This window comes from Cicer arietinum, chromosome 4, assembly GCF_000331145.2.
Source record: "Cicer arietinum cultivar CDC Frontier isolate Library 1 chromosome 4, Cicar.CDCFrontier_v2.0, whole genome shotgun sequence".
NCBI classification, from domain to species: Eukaryota; Viridiplantae; Streptophyta; class Magnoliopsida; order Fabales; family Fabaceae; genus Cicer; species Cicer arietinum.
Window position 1 is genome coordinate 16,989,910 of NC_021163.2, and position 13,772 is coordinate 17,003,681.

The following is a 13,772-nucleotide window of genomic DNA, read 5'->3' on the forward strand; positions in this document are numbered from 1 at the left end:
GGGGACTAAAACTAGAGAGAAACAAAATGGAGGGACTACTTTCGCGATTCAGCTAAAATAGAGGGACTAAAATTGCAATTAAGTCAAAGATATATCATTGTTATTTTATAATGCAACTTTAATTTTTAGTGGTAATATATAAAAGGGGAATGCCCCATCATCAATCACAAATTTCTCATTGTGTTATTCAATTATCTAATGAATGTTATTGTAGTTAAAAAATATGTTTAGACTTTGCATTCTGATGTAAATTCCATTGAACTGATTTATTCCTTAAGTATAGTAGGTTATATATAGATTCTAAAGTAAATCATCAATAAAGTGATACTTTTTTTTTTTTACTTTGAATGAGGTGTGTCTCCTTAATTAAATTCTAAATTTTATCCAATAAAAAAAATTAAGATCACATTTTGACTACATTATTAAACCTGTCAAATTCTCTAATCAACATAAAACCGTACTAAAGTGAGGGGGGAAGCAAATCTTAACATCATAAGTAAAGAACACAAGTTCATTATTCATGACAAGATTATCAAAGCAGCAATTATTAACTGCAACACAATTGAGCCACTAAATATAGCTATTTTAGTTGTCCACAATCAAAATCTGACTTCTTCAGTAACATAAGAGCTAGGAATGAAGCCAAAAATTTATCCCTAAAGAAGTTAACAAATTTGGAACCACTTTGCTGAATAGAACCAACAATATAAGATGTAGCAATAAGATCAATGCATCTCCATCTTCTCTCATTTGCATATTTCTTCAAACCTTCCTCAATCCTTTTGTATTCTTCTTCTTTTTCTTCCTTTATTGATTTATTGAAAAATGCCTCAGCTAGACACCTTGCTAAAACCACCCCATCCTCTAAAGCACAGCACCCCCCTTGGCCAAGATCAGGTGTCATAGGGTGTAAAGCATCACCAGCAACACAAACATTTCCTTTGCTAATATTTCCCATTATAAGCTCCCAAGGTTTTCTATATCTCAATGGAGCTAAATGAAAAGCATCAAACTCAGTTTTTTCTATGAAAATTCTAACATCACTTGACAACTTCTCTAGCTTTTTTAACACATATTGTTTAAGTTTAGAAGTGTCTTGTGCTAGCTCTTCACCTGTAAGACAAGTCAAGTATTTCATATTTTTTATATTGAAAACAAATAATTAATTTGGATACGCCAAAGAAAAAAAAAGGGTATTTTTGACCTTGAATGATAGGAGTCCATGTGAAAAACCAGTAAATAGCGTTGTGATGGCATGGAAAAACTCCACCTCGAAAACCTTTGCCAAAGTACATGAACATTGGATCAAGGTTGTGAGTGTCCTTCAACTCTACATAACCCCTTGTTGCATATCTCCCTGTGTAAGAGGCTTCCTTCATCCCTAGCCACTTTGCCACCACAGAGTTTACTCCATCACACCCAATCAATACCTTTTTTATTATTGAAACCAATCCATGTATCAATAGCTTTACTAATTAACTTTCATTCATAATGGAACTTGTTTTCTTCTTACATCTAAATTTAATTCCATGAAGGGGACAAAGATGAAAATGAATTCTCAATATTCAAAATATCACCTAGTTAGTTAATGTTTGAATTCACTTTTGTAAATGACAATGTTATTTTGGACACGTAAAATTAAGGCAAGATACATGGTATAGTCAGTTCATTTACATTATATTATATCAAATGGATCATTTAAATTTTTATTTTTTTTTAACAACTTAATCATTAATGTTTGTATACGTTACAATGTTAAACTATTTTTAGTTATAATCTCATTTTAATCATTTGAAGTTAGAGATTATTAAAATTTTACTATGTATATTTTTATCAATCATATAAAAAAATAAATAATAAATTTTTATGTAATTCCATAATTTGAATTAAGATAATTTTACGTTTAATTTCAAGAATTTTAATGTACATCTCACTCAAATTATCTCTTGTTTAATTGTTTTTTTAAAAAATTGATTGAAGGTTTATATTCTTAAGATTATTGCAATTAAAATCTCATAAGAATTACACGAGTTTATTAAAAAAAATTGGGAGAGTTTAGGATTTTAATTTTGTTGGTTTGAAATTAAGATCATCGATCGATACAAATATTTACGAACATAAAGGACGAATTTGACGTCAAAACAAAATTAAAAGACTAATTTATTAAAAAAAAAAAAGATAAAACACTAATATATGTAGTTTTTGTGTAATTTAAAAAGACAGCATAACTTATTTTATCTAAAATTATTTAAATTTGTATGGATTTCTCAAGTAGAATTAGTGATTCTTCCATTTTTTATGTTATCTGAACACATTGTTTACCTTGGTTTTGATAGTTGTTCCATCAATAAGATGGAGTATCTTAAAGAAGCGAGATTCCTCAATAGCAACCACCTTTGATAAGTACCTAATGGTGCCACGTGGAAGTTCATTGGCAAGGGCTTCCAACATTACATGCCTTCTAACACAGCGAACTTCACTGCATACCATAAAAAACATATATATAAAGAATTTCATAACAATTTTCAACTTTGTCCTCTCTAGATTGACAAAGCTATAGCCCTGACATATTATAACCGATAGATGTTTACTTTGATTCTTCTGAAATTCTTAAAGATCTATTTTAATTATTGAAAAAAATAAAAGTATTTTTCTAGTAATGAAATAAATAAATTTGTTCAAATTAGTTCTTATGCGAACCATAATTATAAAATTGATTTATTTTACTAATTTGTTCGATGACTCGGCAATTTAATTCTCTCATGTGTAATTTCTATAAAAAAAATAACAATTATGTCCTAATAATAATTAAAAATAGATAATTAAATGAACAATTTAATCCTTGCTACAAAAAACTCGCTAAATGATAATATAATTTAAAAAAAACGTCAATAATATCCAAATTAAACATCCTTCATAAATAGTATATAAAATCGCACCTTAAAAAACGCGAGCAAATCACCTTCACAAATGCGAGGGCAATGAAAAAAAATGTGAGAATAAAGAAGAAAATGTAGTTTCTAAAACAAACGACCGTCAAAAATCACTTCTTCAAAAATCACAAATCACTCTGGAATTAAAAAAAAATATCTTAGACTTATGGTTTCTCTATATAAAACAACATTAGAGTTTTTTTTTAAAAAATTGAACGAAGAACTAAATTGTCCAAATTTATTTTTTTTCTAAAATATATTTTTAATTCAAAATAATAATAATATATTTAATGAATATTTTGCACTTATTATTATTAAGTAAAAAAATAGTTATTTTAAATCTGATCCAATTTTAAGTTTACAAGAATATATAATTTTCTTTAAATTACATTTATAACCAAATAAAATAAAATAAATAACTAAAAATATATAAAATATTTTTCTTTTGCCATAGCGCCCCCCTCCCCTCATTTATTTTATTTTTTATTTTTTTTTTAAATCTAATAAGATTAATTTTAGCTGTAAAAACAATTAAAAAACATAATTTGATTTTATCTCATAGATATACAGGTATTTAAGTTTATAAATTGAGAATAAATATCATAAAAATAAAAAAGCTTTTACTAATAAAAAACATAAAAATAGAGAAAGGAAGGATAGAAAAGAACAATATATTAGAGAAAAAGAAAATACAAGATATAAGTAATGTTAATATTATTTATATATATATATATATAATTTCTTTTTACTGTTACAGTATATATATAAATAAAAAAGTATGTCATGATCTATTGTTTTGTTTATTTATTTATTTTCTTAAATATTGAATATTGGAAACTGTAAACTCAAAATAAGTGAATAAGAATAAAAATATCTTATAAAAAAATAACAATAAATCAAAAGAAAAACAAGCAAAAACCAATCAAACTAAAGAGAAGTTGATATTTAAACTCTTGTTTTTGTCGGAAGTACGACCGGCTATTGCAGACCCCCTGCAGCCACATTTCTTTCTTTTTTCTTTCCTTTCCTTTCCCTTCCTTTTCTTTTCTTCCCTTTCTTCTTTCTTCTTTCTTCTTTTCTTTTCTTTTCTCTGTTGCCGCATCCCCCTCCCTGTTTCTTTTTTTCTCTTTTATTTTTTCTTTCTTTCTAAAATTAGGTTTGACTTGTATGTATATTAATTTTTTGTTTTACAAAAAGAAAATTTGGAGTCTAAGTCCAACTTCTTTTGTTTATTTAATTATGTAGTCTATTTTTTTTCTTTCTTTTTGATAGGTCCAGTCTTTTGTTTTATTTATTTTTAATTATTTTTTTATTAAAATTTATTTTCTAAGTAAAATTTTCTTTTACTTTCTTAAAATTAGATGTTTGGCTTTTTTAATTTCTCATAAAAATATTAATAATAAAATATTTGAATTGATTGATATGAGATATCTTATTAATCTTAGATGTTTACAACATATTAGTTGTGACAACTGGACCATCTTAAATTTTAAAATAATAATAATCTTTTATAAATTGGATCGATCAAAATAATAATAATCTAAACTATAACATCTTGTTAGTTATATCAAAATAGTTTAAAAATAATTAATGATTTTGATCAATCCAATTATTATTTATTTCTTTCTAAACTCTAACATCTTGTCAGTTATAGTTTAAACTGTATGAGTTGTGACAACTATGTGATTTTAAACATTTTCAACTAAATTCAAACAAACAATCAAACATACTCATGAAAATCAATTTATCAAACTCGGGTATTTTTCCTTCATCAAATCAATAACATTTTTTAATCAAATTCAAATTTTCGTAACAAAATGTATTTGTTTAAAAGCAATAAACACATCCATATTTTCTACCCAAAATTTTTGTAGCTTTAATTTCTCCATCATATCAGAAGATACGTAGGAGCGATATCGCACTTTTATCAATCATAATAATAATTTTTTTTTCTTCTATGTTTTAAATATACTTTTATGATTAGATTCTTTCTAAAAAAAATATTTGCATTTTAAAAAAGAATAAATAAATTTATGTAAGTTAACATTAATTTTGTACCGTTAATTATAAGTAACCGTATTTTAACGGATATCATAGGGTGCTAATATTTTTCCTATGCATAATTGACTTCTGAACTCAAAATTTGGTTTTAAAAACCACTTTTATTTTTTAAAGGGTTTCCCAATATTTTTCTTATTTTAAAATAAATTTTAGTGTCAACTCCATTGAATTCGGGAAACACTCGAAATTTAAAGCCGCAAAGGATTTTTCAAAATTTCTTAATGATTAATTTGATCCGATTTATTTTTCTTATAAACTAAAAAATATTTTTATTTTTAAAAAAAATTAAATTAAATCTCTCAAAATTTCTCAAAGATCAAAAATGGACATTTGTTCTAATATAATTTACAAAAATTGAAACACTTGTAACAATATATAAATTAGGCATGGTGTGAATGACATCATTGTATAATATAAGGCGCACTTACTATTTTCCTTTGTTGTCATTGAAAGATGTAGTTGATGTTTGTTGACCCGTAATCAAAGAAGTAGTCACATTCCTGCACTCCAATTCAAGTTGTATGGTTTCATGCTCTTATAAAATTCTTTCATTTTCATACTAATTAATCAACACTAAAAACGTGTTGATTTAGGAAGATCACCAATCACGATATATATGCTTAAATTGAAATAATATACTGGTATTTGTTTTGCTCTTATAAAAAACTAGTGTGCAGATCTACCATTTGCGTCCGCTTAATAAAAATAAGAATTAAATGTGTTTTTAATTTAATAAAATTTTCACTTTTTAATCTTAATTTTTATAAAATAAAAATATAATTAATAGTCTTTATAAAATTATCTTTTGTCAAGTTTTTGTTCAAATCGTCTTTATAAAATTAATAGTCTTTATAAAATTATGTCAACCTGTATTTTTAAATGAATTTTTTTAATTATGTTTATAATATTATAAAAAAATCCACATAAGATGAGCTCATATTTTGATTTATATGTTTATAATTTCATTTATTTTATCACGAGTTATTTACATTTAAGAGATGAATTTATTGGATGTGTATTATTTGAGTAAATTAGTTTTACTGACATCTAAGGTATTTATCTATTTTGTCATGTCATGCCATAAAAATGATGTAAAGTAACGTGATATGGCAAAATACACGGAGTATATTGGATGTCAGTATAAAATTATTTTATACTAATAATGCACATCCGTTTTTTTTCTTTTGAAAAAATTATATTTAATTTATTTATAAATTAAAAAATTTTAAATTTTTGTAAAAAAATTTATTATAATATTTAAATATGTTTGTATAAAATCATTCAAAAAATTTAAAATTGAAGAATAATTAAATATATTTTGTTTCAATTAATGAAAAATCAATTAACACAAACATATCATAAGTCTCTTATCAATATATCTACATATTGCCTTGAATTGTTTCCAACTGCATAAAATTAAATATAAACTATTAAATTTATAGTGTTAAATTCGAAAATATATATATAAAGAGATAGTAATTCTTTAATTTAAGAGATTAATTTGATATTTTATAATTTCAAAAAACTAAATCGTACAATCCTTATAAAGAACCAACATATTGATTTAATGAATGACAAATTTAAAACAATCTACCAGTTTTAATAGGTATGGCATTATGAAATAGTGATTGTAATCGATATATGATTTTTGTATAATTAAATTTAGACTAATTTTACCATAATTTTTTAGCTGTTAACATAATTTAAATAAGTGATTAATTATGTATGAATAGATAATTAATAGATATATTAGATTTTATAATTTATTAACCACCAACTTTAACTCTATTAATCATGAATTTGAACATAGCTAGTAGTTACCTAGGAAGTTGGAGATGTTGGTGACGGAGGATGTCTCCAACACCGACAGCATCCAATGCTTTCCAACCATTTTTCCACATTGTTATAGCAAAACCACTCACTCTCAAACCATCCCAAGATTCTAATACCAAACTTCGAATACCCAATCTGCCACCATCAAGAAATGTTAATTCATAGAGATATATAGGAAAAACAAAAAATGAAAGAGGTACCTATGAAGTCCCAAGGATGTTGTGAGTCCAGCAATTCCAGCTCCCACAATCACAATATCTTCTTCGATTACACTTTCCATTTTTAAAAATACAAATAAATGATTTTAAGAAGAGTGCTGCAAGTTTACTTATAATAATTGGGCAGAGATCAATGATGTTTCATCACCGGCCATAGTGGTTCCCTATACTTTAATATATTTCAATTTGTCTTTTTTTGTATATTTATGATCACATGTAATTGTTGTTATTCGAATATTATTTATCTTACCACAATAATTTATCTTTGAACCTCGACCACATAAACATTTAAGACTTTTGCAAAATAGTATAATACTATTTTCTCTATAATAAAATATAAATATAAATAATATTTTAAAAGTTTATATTTTTATTTAAAAATTAAGATTTGATGCATCACTTTTTTAAATATATTTTTGTTTATATTATATTCTAAGAGTAGTAGCTCTAGTTCTATATGTATAAAAAAGTTGAATCAATAATTTATATTTAATTTAAAATTTGAACAAATATATTAAATTTTATCACTCCAATTTTCTATTACATATAGGATTGGAGGTAGTAATATAATATAGGCAAAACACAAGGTTCATAACAAAAGCGTGTATTTAACAATTATTGGTTGAATATGTCAATCGCGTATAAAAGTGTCAATTTTTATAAATACATTAATCATTGATCTCAACTCATATATTAAAATGGTCAAAAAAATTTATAGTTAACAAAATTTCAAAAAAAATAAACCTCTTAAATTTTGTGGGGTAGAGTCTATGGACCAACTTTTTCAAATAAAATTTTTGACAAATTTTTTTCATTTTTTTGAGAAATAAATTTTTCATTTTTTCAACAAAAAAGATTTGATTTTTTTCTGATAAAAAATTATTTACAAATTTTTTCAATCAAGAAAAAGCATTTCAAAAAATTTTCACAAAATATTTTGAAAAAAAGATGATTTAATTTTTTTTTATTTTTCTGAGAAAAAAATATTTTAGATTATTTTTTAGATATTCTTTTAATATTTTTTCAAAAAAATAAATTTTGAATTTTTTTTTAAAAAAAGTATCAATTCATAAAACATTAAACCTATATGAATCTCTCAATTCTACAAAAAATAATAAAATAATAAACTGATACATTAAAAAATTATGTGAGTGGAGGCATAATACTAAGACTTTTTAAGTAGAATTTTGGACTTTAGGGGCTTAATTGACAAAAAATTTACTTTGTACCTCAACATTTATACACCTACTCCATATTTTATACAAACGACATGTTTTATTCCCTTTCTTCAAAAAATAATTATTAATATTTTTGACCTCACTAAATTCAATTTGAGTTTCGAAAAACTTTAAAAAAAAAATTTGGAACACATGTTTTTTTAAAAATTTTGAACTTCGTATCGGAAAATATAAAAAAAGATTTATGGTACACAATATTTAGGGCTTAAACTCTAAACCTTACTAAAATATATTTGTGTACTTAAAAGATTTTTTACATATTTTTCCGTACACAAAATTCAAATTTTTTAAAACATATTTGTGTAATGAAAAACTTGAGAATAAAAATTTTAGTACACAAAGTTTAAATTTTTTGAAATACATCATTTTCATAAAACTTTTTTTAAGTTTTCAGGGATTTTAGTTGAATTTAATTAAGTAAAAAAAATTATTTTTTGAAATAAAATAAAATAAATAATTTACATAAAATGTAGGATAAAAGTATAAGTGTGGTGGCACATCGTAAAATTATCTTAAATGACTTTCTCTAATAACTTATACATCTCATCCTTGCTTTTTTTTCTTTCTTTCTTTCTTTTTTAATGTTGGGCCAATTTCACTTATAAATCTTGAAAATTTGCCCCTATACATATAGTTATAGTTATTAAGATTTAATTATAATTTTAGTCCTTTTATTTTTATTGATTTACGAAATTGTTTCTCCTATTTTAAAATTCGACAGTTTGAGTTAATTCCTATGATTTTTTTAACTAAAAAATGACAAAGTGATATGTTTTAAATAACATGATATATAATACGATGATGTAAAATGATTAACACCCATATTTTTATTGATTCACTCATAAACTTATTTTTTCATAACTCTTATGTACCAAAAAAACTTGTGAAAATGTTTTCTGGTACACACCTTTTTTTTAAAAATAAATTAAATTATTTAATTTATTTATATAATTTTTATCATAAATGGATAAACTGCTACTATTATATAGTAAAACATGTGTGTTGATACTGCCAACCTTTTCAACACAAATCATATATTAATAATTATAATTAATATTTATATCTTAGAAACCTATTATTGGGATTTATTATAATTTATTTTATATTTTTACTTCAAATATTTGATACACAGGAAGTTATTGTGAATTGAACTAGAGAGATTGATATCAAAAATAAAATGATAGTTATCATCATTAGACCAGATAAAGAGACGAGAGAGAAAGAGAAAGAGGAAAAAAGAATAAATTAATATTAGATTGTGACAAACGTATTAATAGTTTTAACTCATAGTTCAACAAAAAAATGTGGTTGTCCTTTCATGCTTAGATCAAAATCATTAAAAGATGATTTATGTTGGACAGATAAAGTAACTTGTGGAGTTTCTAACCATGAATTACCTGATATTTTGAATGGACATACATTTGTTGGATGTTTAGATGAAGAAGAGCAAAAACATGTTCATGACTTAACAAATATAATGTTGCACTGAGACATATTACTCTTATTGCAAGATTGAGACAATAACAATATTACTCAAATATCACAAATATATAAGCAGATGAGTATGATTCGATTGTAGGTAAGAGGTCCTAAGACAGAGCTCCAACATTTATTTAAGTTAATTGAAGTTACAAAATATGTGCGTTGGAATAAAAAGCGGTAAGACTTAGATGTTATGAGAGGGATTTTTTGGACCCATCTAGATTCAGTGAAGTTGTTAAACTTATTTTCTATCGTGTTGATCATGGACATCACCTATAAAACCAATAAATACATAATAACATTACTTTGAATTGTTGGTATGATGCCAATATATCCAAATTGTCTTAAACACATATCTGGAAAATATGACATTAATGTGACATATAATCGAATGTGGCAGGTGTATAACATGATATCATCGAAGGGAACGACATCCCTACGATTCTCATATGGTCTCTATATGACTTTAGGAGGTGTCAGTGCATCGATCATACGTCTTTACTCGGAAATTTTTGTGTTTGTCTTGTTTATAGCTCCATCTATTCATTTTGGAAATAAACTCCACATCAGTGCTTTGGTCACCTCTTTTACAAATATTTAAAAAATATTTGTAAATCCAACATCGTTGCAAATAAAAATTAATTAATTAAAATCATATCATTTAATGATAATCATAAAAATTAATAAATAAAAATCATACCAATTAATAAATAATAATCATAAAAATTCAATTCATGCAGTAAAGACATATATCCACCCAATTGTTTGGTGTCGTAACAACTAACATATGAGAGGTAGTCATAAAGCACTACAAGTGCACCAGTACCTCAAGTGTATCTATCGGTACCTTCCAAATCTCTAAATAGAGGAAGGTATTTCGCATCAACTAACGTGTGACTCTTATTTACGAAAATAGTACCTCTATCAAATTCAACAAATATGCCCTAACAACACAATCAAATCTCTATGTTGTACATTCTCTTTTGAAGATCTCTTTCAACCAATCCAACATGTAGTGCACACTCATTGTCTTTCCGGTTTCCTCCCATATCTCAGCAGCATACACCCCTAATACAGTTATAGCAAGATTATGTGTCACTCTTAATCTGAATTCTTAATAGATTGACAACATCATCCAAATTAATCGCCATTTCATCAAATTACGTGTGAAATGACGAAGTCTCAAAGTGTCATCTCTCCAAAAAGGCACAAATAAGGTTGTTGTCAATCAGCTTCAGACTACTCTGTAGCAGTGAGGCTAATCCAGACAAATTTATCCATCTCTCTATAACTCACGAGAGTACTTATGGAGTAAATTGGTGCATTTTCTTATCATGAGCAATTATCTTATCATTGGCCACTCCTTCATACAAATAAAATATATTAAATTAAAATTAATATAGAACAATAATAATAATTAATTTAATTATTTTTAATGCAAACATTGATGTATCACTTAAACCATAATGAATTTCACTCAATGAAGAAAATAATTTGATGGAATAATTAAGCAAAAACATTTTATGTCAAGAGAGTCTGACATTGCTGCTTGTTTAAGACATAATAATATGTATGATTTACTTGTCATTCACTAGAAAACCAACGAAAAACCAAATCACGATAATAATTTGGATCAATCCTACCATCAACTAATGCATATGCAACTTCTTCTCTCTTACTCGGGTCATATGCTTTTGACTTTAAATCATATTTCCATTGTCTCTATTTCTTATTCAACTCAAATTTTTATCATTTCTCTTGTTGAATTATTTATTGAAGGAACAAACTCAAATTTACTATATAAAATATGAGAGATATTAAATAAAATACGTAAGTTATATTATAATATTTGACATAAAAATAATTTAAATATACAATATTAATACTTTTATTAATTTGAGTATCTCTTCTTTGAAACTCGTTGGCATGTCTTTCGATAATTTGTAGCCTATGAAAGCATATTGATGTCTTATAAGTTCTAACCACACTACTTATAAAACGAAAACGGCTACGAGTTGTTGCTTTATTGCCAATAGATCGACCATAATTGTTTTTTATTGATTAGAAAACAAAACACCAAGATCTAGAATTATAATGTTCCAAAAAAGTTAGTATGCTAAGCTAAGGGTTACCTTTCATGAATGAATTAATGAAGAGATGGGGTGAAAAAAGAAAGTGAAAAAATCAGAAAAATAAAAATAAAAAATTGATTATTAAGTAGTTTTGTATAAGAGAAGATGAAATGAAAGAAATATCTATATTTATAAAATTACATCAATGTTGTTAAAAAAATTTAAATATAATAAAAAGAATAAAAATAAATAAAAATAAGTATTTTCTTACAATTAATAAAAAATCATAAAATATAAAAAAGATAAAGAGAATTAATATGTAAAAAAAATTCCGTAACAATCAAAGAAGATATTTCATATTTTGGCTCCTTTTATATTTTCTAATTTTTCACTAATGGAAATTAAATTCTTATTTTTATTTATTTTTATTCTTTCAATCGTATCAAGTTTTTGCTTAAGAAAATTTATGTCATTTTATAATGGACATATACTAACATTGTAAAATTATTGTATACTACCATCTAACAAAAGTTAACATTTCTTATAGATCAACGTAATATATTTTAATTAAACTCAAAATAACTTCTCATTTAAAGTAATTTTTAGTATATTTTCATATTGTAATTCTTTTTAAAAGATGTAACAAACTGTTGAAAATTTCTTAAAGTGATTATTTTTTAAATAAAACTAAAAGAACATACCATGATTCTAGAAGATTGAATTTGTTTCTTTTACCTTAAAATGAATTTATATCATCAAATTTATTATTTAATTCACTTTTATATAAATATATTTAAATATAGATCACTCTACTTTCAATTTACTTTTAGTCAAAAGTAATTTTATACAATAAATTTATTCAAAATCAAATTTTATATACTGCAAAATCAAACATAAAGGTTGTCAATAGTAAAGTTAGTGTTGTTAATTAGAAAAATTAATTTTATGGAAGCTATCTAAATTATTTGTGGATTTTTAAATAGGTCTTCCATTTTAAAAAAGATGTAATCTTAAATTTATCAATAATTTATAATTAAGTTCTTGAACTAATTATTTTTATCAGGTCCCTATTTAAAAAAAAAATAAATAAATTGGAATTAGGCCTTTCAGTTTAAGAACTCAATTACAAATTATTTAATAGTTCCAGTACCTAAATACAAAAAAACAACTTATTTAAGAGTCCAAGAGGAACATTAATAACAAACTATTTAAAAGTTCAAGAACCAAAATAAATAAATAAATAAAATACTTCAAAGACCAAATTATAAATTATTAAGTTAAATAACCCAATTACAAACTTTTTAGTTCATTCTTAGAGCTATTTGAAAATATACATATATATAGTTTAGTGGCCTCTAAAATAACTAAACCTAATTTAAAAATGTGAGGAATATTTAGTTTAGAGACATGGTTGTTTGAATGTTTGTTGTAAAAACATGAATATTGAGATGGTTACATGTGAATATAATGCTTCTATTTAAAGGATTGTAATTTCTAACTCCTCTTTTTGTAGAGCGTGGTCACATTGTCTTAAGACAAAACCTTACCTTCATCATCCTATATATATAGTATATACCTCAATCTTTATTTTGCATTCAACTTAAGCTTTGCATTAAAATCATAATACTGAGATTACAATTAGATTTCGCAGAAGATAAGGGCTACTAATACAATTTTTAACACAAAATTCCAACACAATTTTTAATTGGTTGAAATTCACGAACCCTGCCAAATTATATGGTTTAATATAAATTTGATGAAATGAATAAATTTTACCTAATAAAAGAGAATATATTAATAAATTAATAAATGTGTGTTAAAGAATTTGTCACTAACTTCATTCATTCACCGAATGAGATAGTTAACTTTATTTCTCTAAATCTAACAATTGCTACGGTTGTTGCACAATCCTACAGAACCTCATTGGTTAATTCC

General features: G+C 24.6%; 1 protein-coding gene across 1 annotated transcript; it reads right to left on the bottom strand.

Moving 5' to 3' along the window:
- Positions 1-493: 493 nt before the first annotated feature.
- Positions 494-7,237, bottom strand: LOC101500527 (monooxygenase 2-like). The gene is made up of 6 exons (XM_004497129.4): positions 7,028-7,237; positions 6,816-6,962; positions 5,423-5,494; positions 2,323-2,479; positions 1,205-1,430; positions 494-1,113 (listed from the first exon to the last, which is right to left on the bottom strand). The coding sequence occupies exons 1-6, from the start codon at positions 7,105-7,107 to the stop codon at positions 581-583; spliced, it is 1,215 nt and encodes a 404-aa protein (XP_004497186.1). The 5' UTR covers positions 7,108-7,237; the 3' UTR covers positions 494-580.
- Between the last annotated feature and the right edge of the window lie 6,535 nt (positions 7,238-13,772).

Coding starts and splice junctions, on each gene's coding strand:
- LOC101500527 (XM_004497129.4), bottom strand. CDS start 7,107: ATGGAAAGTGTAATCGAAGAAGATATTGTGATTGTGGGAGCTGGAATT. Junction 5,495..6,815: donor CAACATCTCCAACTTCCTAG/GTAACTACTAGC, acceptor ATTGGAGTGCAG/GAATGTGACTACTTCTTTGA. Junction 1,431..2,322: donor GAACAACTATCAAAACCAAG/GTAAACAATGTG, acceptor ATAATAAAAAAG/GTATTGATTGGGTGTGATGG.